Raw genomic sequence first — 21,422 nt, 5'->3', positions numbered from 1 at the left:
ATCAAGCATGGTCATTCCAATGCTTTCTGCCTTCTGAGGCCGGGGGGCATGGTGGACGTGCTGCTGGTGAGGATTGATGACGACACCTAGGCAGGCAGGCATGTAGCCCTGGCCGGCGTCCCTCCCATCTACATTGACATCACTGGTTGCCATGAACTGGGTGGGATGCCGGCCAGGGCATTTTAGGTTGCTAAGAGCTGGGTGTGAAGATGTGTATGGCCCTTACATATCTCCCTGCATGGCTCTTCTTAGCAACCTGGGACACTCTGGCTAGAAAGGGGGCAGCAGGCACACTGTAAACATTGTGCAGCAGGGCAGCCATGCTGCTCTGCCTGCTGCCCATCCACGTGACCCTAAGAGATGCCACCTGAGGCTAGGGTTGCCACCTGTCCAGGATTCACCCGGACAGTCCGGATTTTGAGCCCTGTGTCCAGGTTTCATGGCAGCAGAAACCCAGACACAAGATGTCAGGCAGACAGGGGCAACCAAAATGAAGATAGGGGCTACTGACCCCCTTAGTCTCAACTGTAACATATTTACACATGTATGGGCGACACTATTTACAAGCCACGACTCCTTCTCCCCCAAAATGTTTGCGCGTCGCTAGAGTGTTCGGGTTTCGCTTGAAGGAAAAGTGGCAACCCTAATTGAGGCAACAGCCTCAGGTTACCTTATGAAAGGGATGGCCCTGATTGTATGAATGTTAGCAAACTCTGTGCAAACTCTTACCTGCTTTTGTCCAGTAGATCCTGAGTTAGACCATCCTAGTGAACTTCTTCTCATGGATGGGGATGTCAGAGGTTTTACTGTAGACTTTCAGGAAAGCATTGAACCAACTGCAGAAGCAGAGAGGGGAGGATTGTGTGGGTTGCTGTGCTAACTCATCAAAACAGTATCTAAAACAAAACTTTGGCTAATGTTCAACTGTAAAGCTGAACTCCAGGCAGATATAAAAGACAAAATGTATTCCAGCCCTGTATTAAATAATTCATCACTTAGGCCTTGTTCCCACCATCCTCACAGTGCGTTCTGGCTCAATCGTGGCTTGCAGCATTTTTTCTGACAGGACCGCAGGCATTGATGTGCCTTGCATTCCCGTGCGGCCGATTGTATAGCGGCCAGAGGGCGGTGCAATTCACTTCAATGCACCGCCATGCCCTTCCCGCCCCACAACAAACTGAGCCGGCCGCAATGCGATCCAGCGCGTTCCGGCCACAATGGGGCCGGAATGCGCCGAGGATGGTGTGAACGAGGACTTAATGTATTTTTAAGCACTGTACGTGCCTTGATTTGATTTGGTATCAACATCTTGAAATCCACTGTACAGCAGAGCTCAGGTTGTAGCTAATAATAAGCTAATTAGTTGTGTTGTAGTGCTTACATGCTAACAAAGGACATGCTGATAGGAGGAGCAAGCATTGTGACAGAGAGAGATGAGCTGATCAATCGGCTGCCGCACCTTTTACTGCCCTTTCAGAGGCTGGGGCAGGGACAAGACCATTAAGGGTTACTCAACTGCAGCTGAGAAAAATCAGATCTCCTGGCCTGCCAGAGAGGACTGTGCTGTGTAAAGGTGCCCATACACTGCACGATTATCGTACGATAATCGTATGCGATCGGTTTTTCGTACTATAATCACTCAGTGTCTGGGTAGCGTGCAACCGCGGATACTGTTCAAAAACCTGTGCGTAATCGTACGATAATCGTTCAATGAGTAGAGTAATCAATGATCTCACTGTTCGTTCAGCGCATGCGTTAAACGAATGAGCAATCGAAAGTAGAATGATGGCAGCTGGCTGTACTCGCAGCATCCAGACCTCTGTTCTGGTACCCACATGGACCACTTGCTCAGCCATTGCTGGGGCTACATGTTGCGTACAGATGCAAGAACCAATGCTCACACCAAAATCCATATCTCCTCATGTAGCTGACACACATGCTGACCACTCCCCATGTGCACCACACATGAGGCTGCTGAAAGTGACCCCCTAATAATTGCAATGAACCACATGCAACGCAAACCATGCAACATGAATAACATGTCCATTCTCTTTTTGGAGACAATTTGATAAAAGTGAAATTGTCAAACATGCCTTAGACATGTGTATGCTGTGTGTCCCTGGGCATGGTTTTTGCCCTTTAAAGGGAATGGTACGAACGGTGATGCCCACTGCACGGGATCAAACGATTACTATCGGCGGTCGATCGAAATCGTACGATTATTGGTACGGTCGTACGATTATCGGATCGACCTCTATCGAGACAAGTTGGGTGCGTCGCACGATGATCGTACGATATTCCGATCGTCGAGGGGTTTTATTCGTACGATAATCGTGCAGTGTATGGGCACCTTAATAGAGCTGTGTAAATCTCAAAACTGTATGGGCAGCAATACAAATGCTTTGGCAGGTAAAATGGTTCCTATATGTGTATTTCATTTGTGTATTTAGCCGTCAGCCTAGAGTTCAGCTTTAAGCAAAAAGAGTTTAGCTTTTTTGTATTTCTCATAACTTTTTTTTTTTCTAACTTTTACCAGAAGTGCTTCATCATTGTTGACTTTACAAGGTGGCCGTGGGGCCAGGAGCCGAAAAGTCTTACCGGGCCAGAGAGTTTATTTTAATGCTACTTAAAAGAAGCGAGGGGCAGTATATTATGGTTCTGAGGCTGTTGCTGGCTAATTCTTTTCACTGCTGCTTTCCTCTCAAGCTGTTTCAATTAATTGCTTTCTGGCAGATGGCCACTCTTCCTGGGAACTTTTAGACCATCTGCGTTGATGGTGCATCAATGTCCCCATCAAATATAGTAATTAAGATAGCGCAAGCAGAAAAGCGACTCAGAGTAAGTCCGCAGCGCAGGCACACAATGGAAACAGGTGGTCTTAGCTGGCACCGCATGCCAGTAGTCTCTCGACAGCTGAAAACTTAACTCTCTGCAGAGGACTTTAGTTGCTGGTGAAAGGGATTTAGGCATTTAATCTTATTCATGTTTCCAGAGATTGATTGCATAAGGCGGGGGGCCTATGAGAAAACATGTGGCTTACTGTGTAAAAATACTTCCCAACCTTCCGAGATGAGAAAGAGGGACACCTTTTATTATAAAGTATGAAGGCAAAGGACAAACCACTGCCATGCCCCCAAGTTATGTGGCCCAAAAAGAGTTAATACACAAAAAGTGATTGGTTAAACCCAGGGGCGTCCCGATGCTGGGTGACACCCGGAGCGGTGTCCAAATGTCACCCCGCCGAGACGTCACCGCGCACGCGCGGCCGTATTCTGATACCTGCCGGCGGCCATTTTGGTGATGGACGCCGGCAGAGAGAGGAGGAGACAGTCACCCGGCGGGATAAGGTATGCCGCCGGGTCCCCTCCTCTCTCCTGATACTGTCTCCTGATACTGTCGGGTGTTCGGTTCATGACCGAGTGCCTGACTTTTCAAGAGGGGGGTGACACCAAAATGACTGTAAGTCATTTTGGTGTCACCCCTCCAATGGTGTTACCCCCCTTGTGACGCCACTGGTTAAACCCATTATTGCCGCACAAATACTGAATTTTCTCAAAAGCAAATGTAATGATTTGGAGGATGGATGAGATGTTTAATGCACATACCACTTTTGGTGGTTAAATAGTCCCTTTTTTACAGTGGTCCACACATTTAACCAAAAAGAAGGAAGGAGGAAAGAGGGACAGTGGTATTGGTTTCAAAAGAGGCTTAGTCGCTCCAAATGAGGGAGAAATGTTAGCTATGGAATAAGAAACACTATTGTAGGTTATTTTACAGAAGTAGCCATCGACACGTAGGGGGTTATTCACAAAGGAGCCGAAGGATCCAGCCGTAGCTTCAGCTGATCCTTCGGCTCTCTTTGGGCGCCTGAACCAAAGGGCTGCTGTACGGGCTATTCACTATAGCCTGTACAGCAGCTGAAGGCGGCCGAGCGGCTCAGCCGAGCCAAAGGCATATATGCAGAGCATGATCGTCTGACCGAAGTGCAGCCAAAGGTAGCCGATGTACGGCTGATTTCAGCCGATGTACAACTGATATCAGCCATTCTGAGCCATAGTGAATAGCCGAACGTTGTTCGGCTTACTTCACTACGGCTCGGTTATTCACTGGGCTGCCTTCAGCAGTTTTGTTAATAACTTAGATTTTTATGCACAAAAGCTATAAAGAATGGTTCCTTTTACAGCTTTATTCCTTGTTCCACACTGTACCACTATATGGAGGTGGCCATCTAGGTAAAGAAGTAGGTATTTGCTTCCTCTTATCAGAGCTGCCCCGATGACTAGTGGTCTGATAACTGGTGAAAGTCTGCGTGATTTGAAATGCTCGATGTCTTGTCAATTTGTGGAAAGACGCTGAGCATTTCCCATCGCAGACCGCTTACCTTCCTTCTCGAGTTACTTAGCTCCTGGCTGCCGTATCTCCACTACTACAGTTCCAGCCTGGCCAGCAAGATAACCAGCAAGCTATGCCCTGCACCTACTTGAGCCTCACTAAACTTCTAATTGCATTCACCTCTCCTGAACCTTGTGACGTCTCCTCCTCTTGAGGCCTGGTGCAGACCTCCATGAACCCACGTCCAGGGATCGCGCGGTCCTGCACGATGCAGGCAGCGATTGCCGTGCGGCCCCACTGATTTCAATGGGGTGACATCCGCACGGCAATCGCAGAAAAAAGGTACAAGTACCTCTTTTCCCGATACACGACACACGGCTGTTTTAGCCTGTTCAGGACCACGCAGTTTCCCGCCACGATTCTGCCCGGCACGACTGGGGTGCCATTAGAAAATAATGCGCGATCAGTGCACACCTATGTGACTTGTGAACGCGCAGCAATCTATGCGGAATTGTGCACGATTGCCGCGTGGTGAGGTGTCGCCTAGGTGTGCACCGGGCCTCAGTCACAGCAGTTCTTAGATGGGCTACATACGCTTGCACATGTGAAGCCTAGTATCGATCAACTAAACCTACTACTAATTCTTATACCTGTATGAACAATTGGATATACAGTATATAAAGACTGTGCTGTGAAACTGTATGAAGCAATATAGTAGCACATGTTACACTGAGTTGTGATCCTGTACAAAGCATTGGATACTTATAAAGACTGTGCTGTGATTCTGCATGTGATTCTGCCCGGCACGACTGGGGTGCCATTAGAAAATAATGCGCGATCAGTGCACACCTATGTGACTTGTGAACGCGCAGCAATCTATGCGGAATTGTGCACGATTGCCGCGTGGTGAGGTGTCGCCTAGGTGTGCACCGGGCCTCAGTCACAGCAGTTCTTAGATGGGCTACATACGCTTGCACATGTGAAGCCTAGTATCGATCAACTAAACCTACTACTAATTCTTATACCTGTATGAACAATTGGATATACAGTATATAAAGACTGTGCTGTGAAACTGTATGAAGCAATATAGTAGCACATGTTACACTGAGTTGTGATCCTGTACAAAGCATTGGATACTTATAAAGACTGTGCTGTGATTCTGCATGAAGCATTGGATACTTATAAAGACTGTGCTGTGATTCTGCATGAAGCATTGGATACTTATAAAGACTGTGCTGTGATTCTGCATGAAGCATTGGATACTTATAAAGACTGTGATGTGATTCTGTATGAAGCAATATAGAACCACATACTAGACTGCATAGTGTTGTCGTAAGATTATCGTGGCCTGTCTCTCATTATCCAGGGCCTGCTCATGTGTGTTATGGAGGTAACTTTACTTGTTAAGAGTACCTGTCTGCAATCAATTGTGCTTGATGTATACAATTTAGGACAGTTTATATACACTACCTGTAACATGGGAAGTACAGCTCTGCAGCTGAGATCCTAAATGGGTAATCTTCTATAGCCTTGAACCAGTTAATTTGTATACAGCGTTACAGCTGTACCTATAAGAGTGGAAAATGGTTCTAATGCATGGCTGAGCCATCCAGCTGTTGTAGAATTTGAAGTCTCATGAGGCATTGCAAGACTGATAGTCACAGGCATGACTCCCAGGGGCAGAGGCATGTTGAAATTTGTAGTTAAAGTTTAGCTGGAGTTGCCCACCCCTGCTCTAATGGATATAAAGTGGAATGCATTTTCCTTCTAGGATGCAGATCTGCAGTTAAAGTCTAGTGTATGTGCTTCCTCTCCAATCATGATAAACGAGTCACTCAACAGACAATCAACTCTTGGATGCGTTCCGAGGACATAGTAATAAACTAAAAAGTAGACGTAGACTAAAGTCTTTTTTGAAATGTCTATTGGTTGTGAACATCAGATATAGCCAACGCATTTGGGAGGAAAGTGACATAGTATTTGAAGCTGAAGAAAGACACAGGTCCATCAAGTTCAACTTGTATGTGTAATTGTGTGTGTAAAACGTGCATGTGTGTATATGAGTCCCTTGGGGTCTAAGGCTTTAAGAGTACCTGTACCCCTCTATGTTACGGTCTCTGAGGAAGGAATCTAATTGATTTTTGAATGATTCAACACTCTCAGCTCATAGTCCTCCACATTCTTCAGGGCTTGAGCAATCAAATATGCTAGAGCACCTAAATTAAGGCTTGATAAAAATGAGCATCTGTTCTGGCACTAAGCCAGAGGCAGCAGTGTCTAAGATCAACCTTTCTCAACCAGGGTGCCGTGGCACTCTGGTGTGTCTCCTAGATTCCTCAGGGGTGCCTGAAAATGTTGTGTTAGTTGGACTATGATGTAAAGGGGAATGAAGATTGAGGTGAAGGAGGCTCCTGAGTCAAGGGACAACTCTGATGTGAAGGGGGGACTCTGATAAAAAAAGAGGGGCTTCTGATGTGGAAGGGGGGCTACTGAAGCAAAGGATGACTCTGATGTGAAGGGGGGAATCTTGATTTGAAGCAAGCAATTCATTGTGAAGGGGAAACCCCACTTGTTTGTGTGTTTTTGCGTGGAGTCCCCCTTAAAATCTAGGACATTTTAGTCTGAGGTGCCTTAAGATTTTGCATACTTTTCAAGGGTGCCATAACTAAAACAGGTTGAGAATGCTGCCTTAGATAATCTCGGTGTGGATACAGTATATACTGTAGCCATGAGGATATAGAATATGAGTTCCTAGACACAGGAAGCACACTGCTACAATTTTCAGAAGGAATTCAAGGCAAAAGGTAAATTATTTAGGGGAACCGCTCAGCACAAATACCATTTCTAGATGTTTCCTATAAGATCGGAAATCTTCACTTTTTGAGTTCAGGCCTACTTTAATGGATGGTTGCTTTAAGTGAAGAATTAAACCCCGTATTTATTTTACCTTGAGAGTGCTTCCGAATAATATCTTCTGCTTTGAAATCTGTGTTTTCTAAGCTTGTAATGATTTCTCCAAGAATTTCATCACTGCATCTTCACTCATGCCTGACCTTTGCGCTCCATCTAAACACCTGATTAACCCACCACTGGTACATATAATACGACTCTATCGCTATTGCCTATAAATGTGACTGCATATATGAGCTTTGGTTGATCACTAAGCAGGTTTTCCCATTTTAGCAGCTCTTTCAAGTAATCCTCTATTTATTCTGGCCTGAAGTTTTTCGATGGTAGGATATTTAACATTTACAGGTCCAGACTGGGTGGGGACCATTGCGTGGATTTATCCCTGGATTTCTGTATCTTTCTGAGATGTCAGAAGTAAAATGTTCCTGCTGTACACCTTGTTCCCCTCTACCCACAATAGAATAAGAATTATTCTAGATCTGGTTCTTCTTTCTCAAGGAGTGTGTAGTTTTATTTGCATTTTATGTGCTCTGCCCATTTGTAGAAGCATATCAGACCATCTCCATATGTGGACATGCAACACTTGATTGATAGCTGGTCTGTGATTGGCTGTGACCTTTCTCTAGCTACACAAAACCAAAGAGGACCCTTTAGGAACTATTGTTGTCCCCTAGCCCACCCACAATTTAGCTTCTGTTATTTGTTTTTATTTTTTCAAAATGTATAAACAAAAGGGAGGGGTACAATGAGAAAGAATGCAGAGGCCATGCGGTCTCACACGTCATATAAGTATCAGACAGTGAAGCATATAATATAAGCATGAAAACTAACTGCCACGTTGGGTCTGGTCAATCGTTCTCGGCCCCGCCCTGAATAAAAAAACAGAGAAAACAATAGAAAGGGAACAGTATTACAGGGTGAATCGCCGGGCATGACCCATCTATATGAGAGGCCAGCACCAAAGCTTCTGTAATTTTTAAGCATTTGAATTAGACTGGGTTTTTGCAATGGAAGCACCAGCTCACTATATAAATCAGTCATGGTTTCTCTGAGCTCATACAATTCATTTAGCTTTTAGATTGGGCATATATGCTGTGCCATGTTCTATGAAATTTCAATAATGCTAATGGTTCCTCACAGATTTTAGTGTAAAATTTAAAAAATAAGTAAAACAGCACAAAGACCAACAATGATGTGCCAATAAGTGCCCCGCATGCCTGTCATGGAGGTGTATAGAATAATATATAGAGGACTGACAGAAGCCCCCATAATCGTAAAGTCAGAGGAGGACCCAGTTGATGGTCAGGGAGGCACTTGCCCAACTGCTAGTACTAATATTTGTTGGGCTGGTGGCCCGGAGTGGAACTACCATGCCATTTTGGTCTGCAGGACATTATATAGTGCCATTCACACTTATGATCATAGTATTTGGCAGAGGGAAGGAACCAAATTCCTTTGTGGTGCTGAGATGTTATGTGACCCAATGCCAAGAGCCACAAAGGAAGCTGATGTTGGAAGATGTCAAAGCTTTCATACCATAAGTCATGTCCTTTAGGATCACCTACTTTTCACAATGGCCACTAATCAGGGATTCATACTGTGATACTGTGCATTATAGACAATCGTCATTTTTTAAAATAAAACACCTTTTTTAGCTTTTTGCAAACCTTTGTTGCACCTCAGTGCTGGCGATCTGCTGCAATCTGTTTATAACCACTTCCTGGCTACATTCATGCACTCTAGCAATGGATGCAAGACATTTCTCAGGGCGGGTTTCCTAAAGTAACTATGGTGGACCATGCCTACAGACCCAGAGAGACTGAGCGGAGGGGCTGCATGATTTGGCGGAGGAATAGTCTCTGGAGAAGAGGTTAAAATAAAAAGGAGATCAGCTAATCTTACCTGATTGGAGGTCAGGTGTCCAGGAGGATTGGCATGCATGGGTTGGAACTGCAAGGGCTGAGGGGCATTCTTTCTGAAAAATCGACGGAGGAAGCAGGTTGTCCCACACTCCCTCCATGAATTTTGTGATTTCTGATGGTTGCAAGGTTCTTTTTATTTCACGGCAGCTTGGCGGGTTAGGAGGGTCTGAAACTCTGAGCCAATTACATAAATGGGGGGCTGGTATGGGTGTCAGCATTTGTAGGGGGAGCCTGACCCTTGGCCCATCTTCATCTTTTATATAAATAAGGCAGTTCAGAAAGTTTGGGTTGAAGGGAACAATAGGTGTTAGTGTACTGGTATGCCCAAAGAAGCTCTTGGAACGAGAGATAGAGATAGAAATGTATTTCCCAAATCTGATCACATTTTTGTCTCTTTGCTTGTTCCCTTAGAATCACCATACAGAGATGAGATCAGTCTTGCGATCCTTCAGCTTCAAGAGAACAATCGCTTAGAGATACTGAAACGCAAGTGGTGGGAAGGCAGCAAGTGTCCCAAGGAGGAGGACCATCGAGCCAAAGGTCAGAGGTCTTAAGGGCTTTTGTAGCCTCACACTCCTATCCTTTCGGAACCAGAGTACCAATCCTGTCTATTCTATTTATCTTTCCATGTTGTTCCAATCTCATTGCTCATTCTCCTCTTCGCCATCTCAGACTGGAATAGAGAAATTGCCTCTAACGGATCATCTGTCACCTCGTCTCATTCTGGTAACACATAGCATCGGTCTGTTACTGCACCACCTAAACATGGCTTGTCAACATTTCAACTGAGTTTTACAGGTTTATTCACAAAAGGGTGAAGAGTTTGGAGAAGGTCGGAGAAGTGAACAATCTAGGGGCCAAAATAGCTGATTTGGAAAAAGTCTCCAATTCAGCTCACTTTCCAGTTCAGCTATGTTGTCCCAGAATGTTCCCTTCTCCTGCTTTCTCCAAACTCTTCACCCTATTATAAATAACTCTGTTAGTTTCTTGCTTCCTTTGACCTACTATGGTCTCCTCATGTCATCTCTGTCCTGCATCTTCTTCCCTGTACCTTTCTGACACAGGTGTAATGATTTTATACTGAGCCCTGGTGTAAGTGTGAAGGAGCTTGCCTGTTTGATGACATTTTGGATACTGCTTGATGGCTTCATCGAGTTTAAACTAATAGTCAAAGATGAGACATTGAAGATGAACTCCAGGCAAACAGATAAATATATTATTTTACCTAAATCTAACATTTCTGGGGGTTTTGGAATGGGTGGAGAAGGATTAGATGTGTCAGGTTTTACTGCTGTCTGGGTCTCCGTTGTAGCAATTCACCCTCTCTTTTTGTCTTCATAACCATTGTCACGGGGACTGGAAGTGACAGCTAAAAAATCAAGGAATAGAGGATAAAACTGAATGAGAACCTTCACAGACAAGGAATAGAGGGGAAACCTTCCAGTGGGATACCTGTTTGCAATAGAAGCAGATTAAGACTGGATTTCATTCACTTTGGAGAGACTTCTTGTTGTCTGTTGTCTCTATGGGATAGAAAGTGGGGTGATCTCCCCGATGGGATACAGGGAACGAAAACCTTCCCTACTCTACTACAACTACTACTACTACCTACTGTTTTGGCTTTAGATATACTTCATAGTGACTCCAGTGGACACAGTGACTCATATCATGGATTTTCTGAAGATCTTACGCCTACAGGAGAATCTACACATCTGACACCTTTAGATGTGACGGATGTCTTTTCCCCACTGCTCGTGGTTCCATCTGCTGACCTCTATATTACTACAGGACATATGGTAGTAATGAAGTAGTGGCCAGCAGGAGAAACTACTGCTTACAATGAGGATGGGGATGGAAGATTGGATGTAAAAGAGTCTCCGGTGACCATAGATCTTCAGCAAAGCAATGATCCAAGTCAAATATTCCTGATGGCAAAGTCACTGTAATAGGATTTCTATTTCTGTCCATTACATGTCTACCAAATACAGAGTAAAGCTGGTGACTTGACTTTTCCCTACTGCAGTTAGGCAACGCGGCCTATTCACCTCCCCACCCCCAGACTGTAACTGGACAGTGCGTGCTCAGCAACAGCACACTGAAGAGTCATCTTTCTGTTTGCTCTGCTCTGTCCTTCTGTCAGAATATTTACTGCCATCTCATGCACAGTCAAAATTAGGTACTAGGTAAAATTAGGTAGATTCCATTGTATTTTACAAACGTTTAAAAAAATCCACATAGCGCACAGCCTGATGCTTCCCCAATTCCCTTATTTAAATGATTGGCAGTGGTGCGAGGAATTAGGGTACGAGATTTTCCACCCCCCATTATTATAACTCAATTAACCCGATGTTTTAAATGACACAATTTACCCATTTAAATTATGTAATTACACAACTGCATATTTTATCCAATGAGGAATATATAGCTTCCTTGTTGGGTAAATGATGTCATTATATCTCTGGCAGTCTGCTTGGGGCCCAGGAGTGTGGGAGGACCGCTTTAGTAGTTCATTGCAAGGGACGTACCGGGCAAATTAATTGGTTCATCCAGCACTATTCACAGATATTACTAATATATAAATCCTGTATAATAATAATAATAATAATAATACTAGTAACTTTATTACATTTTAGTGACCTCTGCTGCTATATTTAGGGTGTTGTACCAACTTTTGGCATTGTAAGAAGCACATCAACCCACCCTGTGACTCACAGCTCCATGTAGAACTGTGGAACTCGAACTCCATAAGGGGTCTGACAAAAAGTTTTCTTTAACTCTTGGCGCTAATGGCTGCCAGCTGGACAATCCACTTGCTGTTGCACACTCAAAGTTTTCAACAGTTTATCACAGTATTTCACACAGACTTGAGGGGCTGCTCATCCAAGGCTCTGGGGCCTCCACCACGAACACAGAAAACAAAAGGGAACAGAGCGCCACCTCTGCGTGTTTCACGGAGGTGGCGCTCTGTTCCCTTTTGTTTTCCATAAGGGGTCTGCATGATTGGGGTTGAAGGGGAGATCCAGGCACCATCCCAATCTCCTTTCCACACTGGTGATGAGAAGATACTGGAACTGTTATCCCTATTGCAGTGGCAGATCTCCCAATGCTTTACAATCAGAAACTTCTAATGTCTTATCTGCTCAATAGCAGGCAGGCAAGGTTATCTAACCTGCCCAATTGATTTATTCCTTGAGAATGCTTTTCAAGGTTGTCAAGAGCTGACTCATAGACAATGGGCCAGATGGGGAGCCAGTCATTTATCCATGATCTGGGAAACAAAAGCAACACAGAGCGCCTCCATAGTTCTTAATTTTGCTTGGGGCTATCTGTCTGCGCAGATCATTCGGGTTTCCGAAAAATTAATTGAGGTGCCCTGGGGAGGATAGATTTTATATTTTATCGTTTCCTTTTACGCTTATGATCATTGGCTTTCGTGTAAGTACATTTTCACTTGCGTGTTGTACTCATCAAATAAAAGTTTTACACTATGGAGGCGCTCTGTGTTGCTTTTGTTTCCCAGATCGATGGTCGTTGTTGACCGGTGGGAGCTGTCTCTATGGCGTACCAGTGAACTTTACAGCCGGATTTCTCTGCAAACCGGGGGCGCCGGTATTGCTTTTTTCATTTATCCATGATGATAAAAGATGGAAAAACATGGAGCACCAAAACAAGGCAGAAGGCAAATCCAGTATATGAAAAATCCCTTTTTTATTTTGATGTAAAGTTCTGACGCACTTAGAACACTTTAAAACACCTCCTTCTTCCTGACTTACAGAAGAGGAACATGCAACATTTGACTGCTAATTGTAGAATGGCAATTGCTTGTGTCTAGCTTGTGTGATCGAATGGTACAATCAGCAGGTGACAGATATAACAGCCTAGTCGAAAATGTTTAAGTCTTAGGCCATAAGCCCTCAAGAATGGAGGGTAGTTTGTAACCTCTTGTAGAATATATAGAGACACCGGCACTCCAAATAGTGAATCAAATACGTCTGTTTATTGACGTAGAAGCAGCATAGTGTGATGCACTCATTGCGACATTTCGGGGTCTCACAGGATCCCCTTCATCAGGCAGAACAAGTTTAAAACCTCTGACACTGTATATCATAATACAAAGGAATTTTCAGAAACTGGATAGGCCCACTGCCTGTTTTTTTGGTGCTGCATGTTTCTTCTCCTTGTATGGTGACACCCAAGGTTCTCCGGGTATACCAGATGCAGGCTAACGCAGAAAGCAGCCCTAGGCAAGGTAGCAGCTCTGTAGCAATTTTAGAGTGACATTAGTAAGGATTACAATAGCCACCATCTGCTTTGTCTCTACTGGCAATGCCCCATCAGATACCAACTGGCTACAAGTGAATTCCCCTTGTGAACTGACAGGTTCCTGCTTAGCTTTGACCAATTGTACCGGAGCACAAATGTTGTAGTTGGGCCCCCTGGACATCTCCTAGGCTGTAAGCTCCTGTCTACATTGCTTTGTGGATGATGGTAATGGGGTTCCTATGGTTTTGAGAGCAGGCTTTCTAAAGATTTATCCATTTTAGGTGATATTAGGACACTTCTATGGAATAAATATCTATATTAAGTGACACACTTTTTTTTTCCCAAACTGCTGTTCTTATGTCTGCACTCTTCTTGTAGGGGAGAGGGGGGGTTCCATCGGGGGTTACAATTGACACTAATAAAGTTGAACATTCAATAAAAGCGGATGCTACAGAGCACCAATATGAGGTTTCCAGTTCCACCTATAAATATCATATCACAAGTTTTCAGGAGTGGAAGGATGACTGTCCTGCAGGGGAGTAAAGCTGTTAGCCCATCATAGCTGCTACCTGTGCATGTTTTCCATACCCATTTGTCATTGAATGCCATCAGCTGGTACTGCTGCACCACTGATCACATCAAAACCAGAAGGGTGATTTTCAGACACACGACTGCAATTCCCCAGTATTCTGTCTCGGTCAGTTTGTTTCCGTTAAAAAATTAACTACAGCCAAATTTCGTTGGATTTGTTCAGAACGTGGAAGGGTTAAAACCTCTCTCCTGTCCTGGAAACACAGACAGGAATAAAAATTGAATCTAACTCTTCCTCATTTCATCCAAGACAACAATTTTAACATTTTAATTTTTTTTACCAGAATGGTGCTTTAAAGTGTATGTAAAATCAAAAGTTTTGAAGTAGGGAATGGTTAAGACAGCTGTCATTTTTTGTTTGTTTTTTTGCTTCCTGTGTTCCGCCTGGAATATTTACCCTAATTTCCTGTCCCAGAGACACAACAGGAAGTAAGAGGGAATCTATCCAAAGTGTTATCAGAACAGTTGTTCATTTCCCCCAACAAACATTGACTGTTCTTAAAGTTTCATTTTTTCTATCACTTTCTGTTATGGAGACGATGGTCACCAAGACAAATAGAGAGGGTGCATCTTACCCTACAGGGACCCAGATAGATAAAATCCCAGATGGATGGATAGATAGATAGATAGATAGATAGATAGATAGATAGATAGATAGATAGATAGATAGATAGATACTGTGGATAAAAAAGGTTTTGTTTTAGAAACACTTTAACGTCTTCAGGACCGGATTTCCCACAAGGCCACCCAAGGCCCAGCCTTAGGGCAGCAGGGATTAGAGGGGCAGCAGGGGTGTGGAATTCCTATCTCCAAATGCCTGGGACATGCAGTTCCTAGCGCCGGGCAGGTAGTTGTTTTCTACATTTAGCCCTGCTTTGGGCAAGCAGAGCTAAATGTACAGCGGGGAAGCAGATGTTTGTTTTGTATAAGTGATCTCGGGGATGTCGCCGAGATCACTTGTATGCAGCCTGCAGGTCTGCCATTCTCCATGGGGAGGGGGTGGCGGGGAGGGGGGCGCATTGAGGAACCTGGCCTTGGGGCAGCAGAGAGAGTAAATCCAGCCCTGAACGTCTTGTGTGATCATTAGACAAAGGCGTGTTGCAGTGATGTGAGTGTCTCACAATCAGTCGTGTAGAACTGCACCAACATAGACAATCAGAGGACCATTATGGGAAGATTGGACCAATGGGCGATAGTCTATCAACCAAACATCAAGTCAGCGGGGATCAGGTTGAAATGAGTGTCCATGGGAATGTTATGACTAGTTGAAGGAATTTCCAGTCACATGGCTCAAAATCATGTCATAGTTGTCTTGGTAGTATGAATTTTAATGCAGCTATTCCTATGTTTTGATCAGTGATTGGAAGACCATCCTTTGATCTATATTATTTTTCTATTTACAGGGCTGGGGATGGAGAACATTGGAGGTATCTTTGTGGTTTTGATCTGTGGTCTCATCATTGCCGTGTTTGTGGCCATTATGGAGTTCGTCTGGTCAACGAGACGTTCGGTGGACAACGAGGAGGTGAGGTGGCTTGATGACAATATGGGAAAAGTTGAGCAAATCACAACCAAGTGTTTCTCCACCTTCACAGTTCTGCCACTAGGCAAAGCCCTGGTCGCTGACCTCTCTCATTTAAAATGCTGCTTCTCTGGCTGTAATGATGATGTTTTTGTTTTAATGTTTTCTGATTCTCTGACGTGGAGCCAATATAAAGATAAGGACTTCTTGGTCTGTGACTCAAGCATTGAAACATGACAGGGTAAGACATAGTTATCTTTCCCAACCATGAACAGCTGATTACAGCATCTGATCCCTTATCAACTTCTCATTTCCCAAAAATTGGACCAAACAGGATTGGATATAAAATGGCTGTATCAGCCGTTTATTACAAAATCTCATAAAGTATTATTGTCGCTTAAAACATGACATATGACAATATACCACAACTGTATCCCTATACGTAGTTTGGCCTGAGGTCTGTGAAGGCACCCCTTACTCAGCTACAGTAGATCTCTGCTTACCCCTGAAAACCACTGGCCCCTAGCCGCAACACACCGACTCAGGGACAACCTAGGAAGTAACAGCAGAGACCTACCTACACATAGTTCTTCGACCTCTCTCTGCTGAACCCGCCAGAGAACAACCAGGACTACACACCACAGACGAGTCCAACCGGATTTCTACGTACCGACACCTGCCTTCACAGGACCTAGGCAACATGTAATGATGATGTTTTTGTTTTAATGTTTTCTGATTCTCTGACGTGGAGCCAATATAAAGATAAGGACTTCTTGGTCTGTGACTCAAGCATTGAAACATGACAGGGTAAGACATAGTTATCTTTCCCAACCATGAACAGCTGATTACAGCATCTGATCCCTTATCAACTTCTCATTTCCCAAAAATTGGACCAAACAGGATTGGATATAAAATGGCTGTATCAGCCGTTTATTACAAAATCTCATAAAGTATTATTGTCGCTTAAAACATGACATATGACAATATACCACAACTGTATCCCTATACGTAGTTTGGCCTGAGGTCTGTGAAGGCACCCCTTACTCAGCTACAGTAGATCTCTGCTTACCCCTGAAAACCACTGGCCCCTAGCCGCAACACACCGACTCAGGGACAACCTAGGAAGTAACAGCAGAGACCTACCTACACATAGTTCTTCGACCTCTCTCTGCTGAACCCGCCAGAGAACAACCAGGACTACACACCACAGACGAGTCCAACCGGATTTCTACGTACCGACACCTGCCTTCACAGGACCTAGGCAACACAGACAAAGGAAACACGACAAACAGTAATAAAATAGGAAAAAACAAAATTAAAACGAGGGAGGGAGGGCGTGAATAGTACTAACCGTGTGCCAGCTCCAGACTGACTGGACCACCCTCCGCCCACTCAGACCACCCCAGATGCTCCTCCCGGATGACTTGGCCCGGCCAATCGATGGTAAGTGACCACCACCCCCCCCAACTTTACTAACCTTAACCCCTTACTGCCTAATTGCCTGCCCACCCTGTCATGCCGTCCTTTCGCCTATTCTTTTTGTCTTTTGCTCCAGGACTTTCTAGACACGTCCAAGCAAGTAGCAGTCTCGAAAAAGGACCAACAATGGTAGTCCCAGTGCCTTTCCTGTTACAAAGTCACTTTAAAGTGCACATGTTCCCAGACTATGGAGTTTAAATATTTGCATGTTCAAGTTCTTAACAACAATTATTATTATTTATTTTTTTAAACAAGCCAACCCTGACCCCTTTAACTGCTTTAAATGGGAAGGTATTGTATTTTCAAATATATAACATCACTACAAAAAGACTGGAGCTAAAGAGCATAGGAAATAAATACGTATTTCCTATGCTCCTCTGCTCCATCTAGGGGCCATAATGGGGTATTTACCTGAAATTACATTCGACCTGTAAAGAAAATATGCTAATAACATTCACTTTTGCCTCCATTCGCACAGAACAAATATATATGCAATTTCGAAGGGCGAATGGTTCTGTGAATTGTTTATAAATACCCCCGCCATGTTTATTAGACTATAAACACATCAATAACTCAATGATACTACAATGGCCTGTATAGACAGTACCTATTACAAACTAATATATTTAATAAAGGCTAACTCCACCTAAAGTTAATATCTAGATTTTCCGCTGACACTGGTGAGTTGACTCACCCGTTGGTTTCCTGTATCTCTAGGAATTCAGAGCCATGTCCACTTACCCATAAGGTAGATTCTAACTTCTCACAGGATGATTTCCCTATAATTTGTTCATTTAGAATAATTATGGAGAATCCTCCAGGGGGGGTGAAACTTGTTTGTATTATTCTATGGTAGTTGGGCAGAACTGGTTATCTTGTTGCTCCACCGTGGTCGTCCTTGAATTCATAAAAGAAAATCTCTCCGTAATATTGGGAAAAGCTGAGTTCTACTTTATTACACTTGCATACGCCAGATTAGCTCATATAGCAAACTGTAATTAAATATACAGTATTTGTATACAACTCCTGTCTGCCCCGGGCGCCCAGCACTGCACCTCCATATTCCCTTTCTTTTCTCTCCATAAGATATAAATGAAACATTTCCATCCCTGACTCTCCTGCTATGAGCACACACAAGGGGTATTTTATTGTTTCATAAGCCTGCTCTTTTTTCTGCATCAGATGTTCTGAGCCGGCTCTCCGGAGGGGTCAGTGCATATTCTTCGCCCACTCTCCTGTCCCCTGCCGCTTGTGTTTGTTCTGCTGTTCTGCTCTGCGCTTCCCACACGGCCATTATTTCCTTTCCACTTTCTTATTCTCCATCCTGTTATCCGATTCTCTACACTCTTATTTGTCATTTTTCCCCATTCTGCTTTTTTTTTTATTTTCCATCTGTCTTATCTAAAGTTCAGTTCTGCATAGATTGTATGACGTACCCATAGAGATAAAAAGCAATAGTGGTGGCAATCAGAATGGCCGAAGGTAGGGATGCGCCAATACCGATACTAGTATCGATATCGGTGCTGATGCCGAGTATTTGGGCGAGTACTCGTAATCGCCCCAAAAATCTGATGCCTGGCCCGATACTTCCTGTATCGGGAAGCAGTGCAGCGCGTCATTACAGCTACTTGAAAGTCAAAAATGATGGTCCACGGTGAAAAGTTTCTTGCATAGTGCTGTAGAGTTTCTCCAATGACTATATGGTTATTTTTTGGTGTACCGTATTTGCCGGCGTATAAGACGACTTTTTATACTTAAAAACATCCCCCGAAAATCGGGGGTCGTCTTATACGCCGGGTATACAAATCTGTCAGCCCGCTGGATGTTAGGTAATACTGTATGTACGGTAGCTTAGGCTATATACAGTATACTGCGCTGAGCCAATCACGATGAGCGATGTACACAACCTCTGCCAATCCGAGCAGGCTTTGTATTCAATAATAGAATACATCGCTCACCGTGATTTGCTCAGCGGGGTATACTGTATGTAGCTGAAGCTACATACAGTATACCGCGTACATCGCTTTCCATGATTGGTTCAGCGCGGTATACTGCAGCCGAAGCTACCGTACATACAGTATTACCGCACATCCAGCGGGACAAACAAGTCAAATAGTGAAGCTCCTTCCTGGGGTGGCCACATACAAGTCTGTAAGGGTTCAGTGTGCAGCATTGCAGAGGATTCTAGCTGAAGTCATCACTGCACAATATACAGTATGACTCTGGTATTACCGCGCATCCAGCGGGCTGACAGATTAGTGGGTGTATTTAAACAAAATGGCCCATGTTGATGTTTTTAAATGGTGTTGCCTCGGAAGGGGGGTAGTCTTATACGAGTATAGCCCAAAACCTATGTTTTAACTGAAAAATTAGGGGGTCGCCTTATACGCCCAGTCGCCTTATAAGCCGGCAAATACGGTATTGATTTGTTTATTTGAGTAGGTCTTCTTTAACTTAATTATTTTTTTCTCTGTGCTGCAGATTTCCGTATGCCAGGAGATGCTGAGTGAACTTCGCAGCGCCGTGTCCTGCAAAAAGACTTCACGCTCCCGCCATCGCCGCAGGACCCCTCGCCACCTGCACGGAAGGACTCTTCTCTCTCTGAGCCGGCCGCCCCGTGCCACCAGGGAGACACGCCTCTGCAACGGGCGACTCTACCAGACCCACCAGCACCCTCCAGCGCCACCTCACCCTCCACCAGCCCCAGGTGCCCAGCGACTCCAGGAGGACCCCACGTCTTCCTCAGGTCGGGGAGGGTGCGCCCATTTCAGAATCTGCCAGGAGTGTCGGAGGATACAGACTCTGAGGGGGCCACCGCCGCTGCCGAGACCACCCCAGTCTCCCAAACCACCACCTCCTCCTCCTCCTCCTGAGGATCTGACACCCCTCTCACATCATCGGAGACTGGCAGACCCCTTAGATGCCAGTGCCCCCGAGTGATGTAAGCGGGGTCATGGAGACTAGTTTTATGGGCCTTTTAGTGTAAGAGGAGGAGAAGAAGAGGTATTAAATGAAGATAACATGGGGGCTTTTGGACCCTGGACACACGTTCCTCTCCCCCCTGTACCCCCCAAATGTTGTGGGGTGGGGGATCCTTACGAAGCCTCCTCTGCATTCATCAGAAACACTGCGATGCCTCAGTATTTTACAATGTACGCTGTGCGTGCGAAAAATAGACTGCCCCCCCCTCTCCCGACACACTATGTACTGTTGTCACCTCTACCATTTGTCAGTGCCCTGTCCTCTCAAGGTGCCCCAGCATTGATTAGAGTGTGTAGATGGAGCAGACCCAGGACTCAGGTTCTCAGTTCTCACCACATGCATTAACCTGGCGACGGCGGCGCGGCACAAAGAACGCTACATCTGCCGGAAGGTGACTGCTGCCGCTCCGATTTGCTGACTTCCAAAATCACTCCTATCTTGAATGCACAGCCGGGTTCAGAAAAACATAACCTAGACGCTGTGTGTTTTTTTTGTTGGTTCCAATATCAGCAATATACGTATTGCTGTTTATCGACTTTTTTTTATATCTGCATATCCGTGAGAGGACATGGGAATGTCGTAGGTGTTTGGGAGATTGATTATGATACAACGTACAGCTTTGATACAAATGAATTAAGTGGAGCGTTGCGTGGTGTGTGCCTTATTTCATTGCCTTAAAGGGGTGGGGACGCCATATGTCATTTATAATCACAAATACAAAAAATGTGTGCCGGACAAAATGGAAGAGACCATCTATGCTGGGGGCATCAGTCAAAAAAAGGTTATACTTTGTTCCCTAAGATATCCAGGTATAATTAAAGACATGTCTCACCTTCATGAGCCAAAAAGAGAGCTGGATACTAAGTACTGAGAAGGTTGAGTATTCTGACTCAATATGAGGGGAATCCTAAGCAGAGCTGCAAAAGAATGACCCCAATATAGATCTAAATTTAAAGGGTACCATATGTGATACACTAAAAAGCCAAAGTTTGTGTACAGCGGACCATCCCATTACAAAACCATGATCATTAATGAGCCTTTGCAGCTATAATGACCTCCACTCTTCTGAGAAGGGTTTTCACAGGATTTTGGATTGTGTCTGTAGAAACTGTATGCTCACTGAGCCAACAGAAAGAAGATCTTGCTCATGCCTTCGAAGTCATCCCAAAAGTGTTCAGTAGGGTTGAGGTCAGGGCTCTGTGAAGGCCACTTGAGTTCCTCCACACCAAACTCATCAAACCATCTCTTTATGGAGCTGGCTTTGTAGTTTGTACACACTCATGGAGGAACAAAAAAGAGTCTAACAAACGGTTACCACAAGGTTAGAAGTGGGGATGCACCGATACCGGTTACCAATATTTTTTTTCGCGGTATACTGAGACGCCGCAGCCGGGACGGATCCCGACTTTACTGTCGAGATC

At 44.5% G+C, this 21,422-nt stretch overlaps 1 protein-coding gene across 1 annotated transcript in view; it reads left to right on the top strand.

The window, feature by feature from the left end:
- Positions 1-20,648, top strand: part of GRIK5 (glutamate ionotropic receptor kainate type subunit 5) — a 168,116-nt gene extending 147,468 nt beyond the window's left edge. Inside the window, exons 17-19 of the mRNA XM_018554791.1 lie at positions 9,576-9,704; positions 15,422-15,543; positions 19,501-20,648. Coding sequence (XP_018410293.1) covers positions 9,576-9,704; positions 15,422-15,543; positions 19,501-19,959 — 710 coding nt within the window. The 3' untranslated portion in view covers positions 19,960-20,648. The remainder of the gene's footprint in view (positions 1-9,575; positions 9,705-15,421; positions 15,544-19,500) is intronic.
- Positions 20,649-21,422: the final 774 nt, after the last annotated feature.

Source organism: Nanorana parkeri, unplaced genomic scaffold (genome assembly GCF_000935625.1).
Source record: "Nanorana parkeri isolate BGI_ZX_2015 unplaced genomic scaffold, ASM93562v1 scaffold173, whole genome shotgun sequence".
In the NCBI taxonomy this organism is placed as follows: Eukaryota; Metazoa; Chordata; class Amphibia; order Anura; family Dicroglossidae; genus Nanorana; species Nanorana parkeri.
The sequence above is the reverse complement of the archived record's forward strand: the minus strand, read 5'-3'. Positions and strand labels throughout refer to the sequence as shown.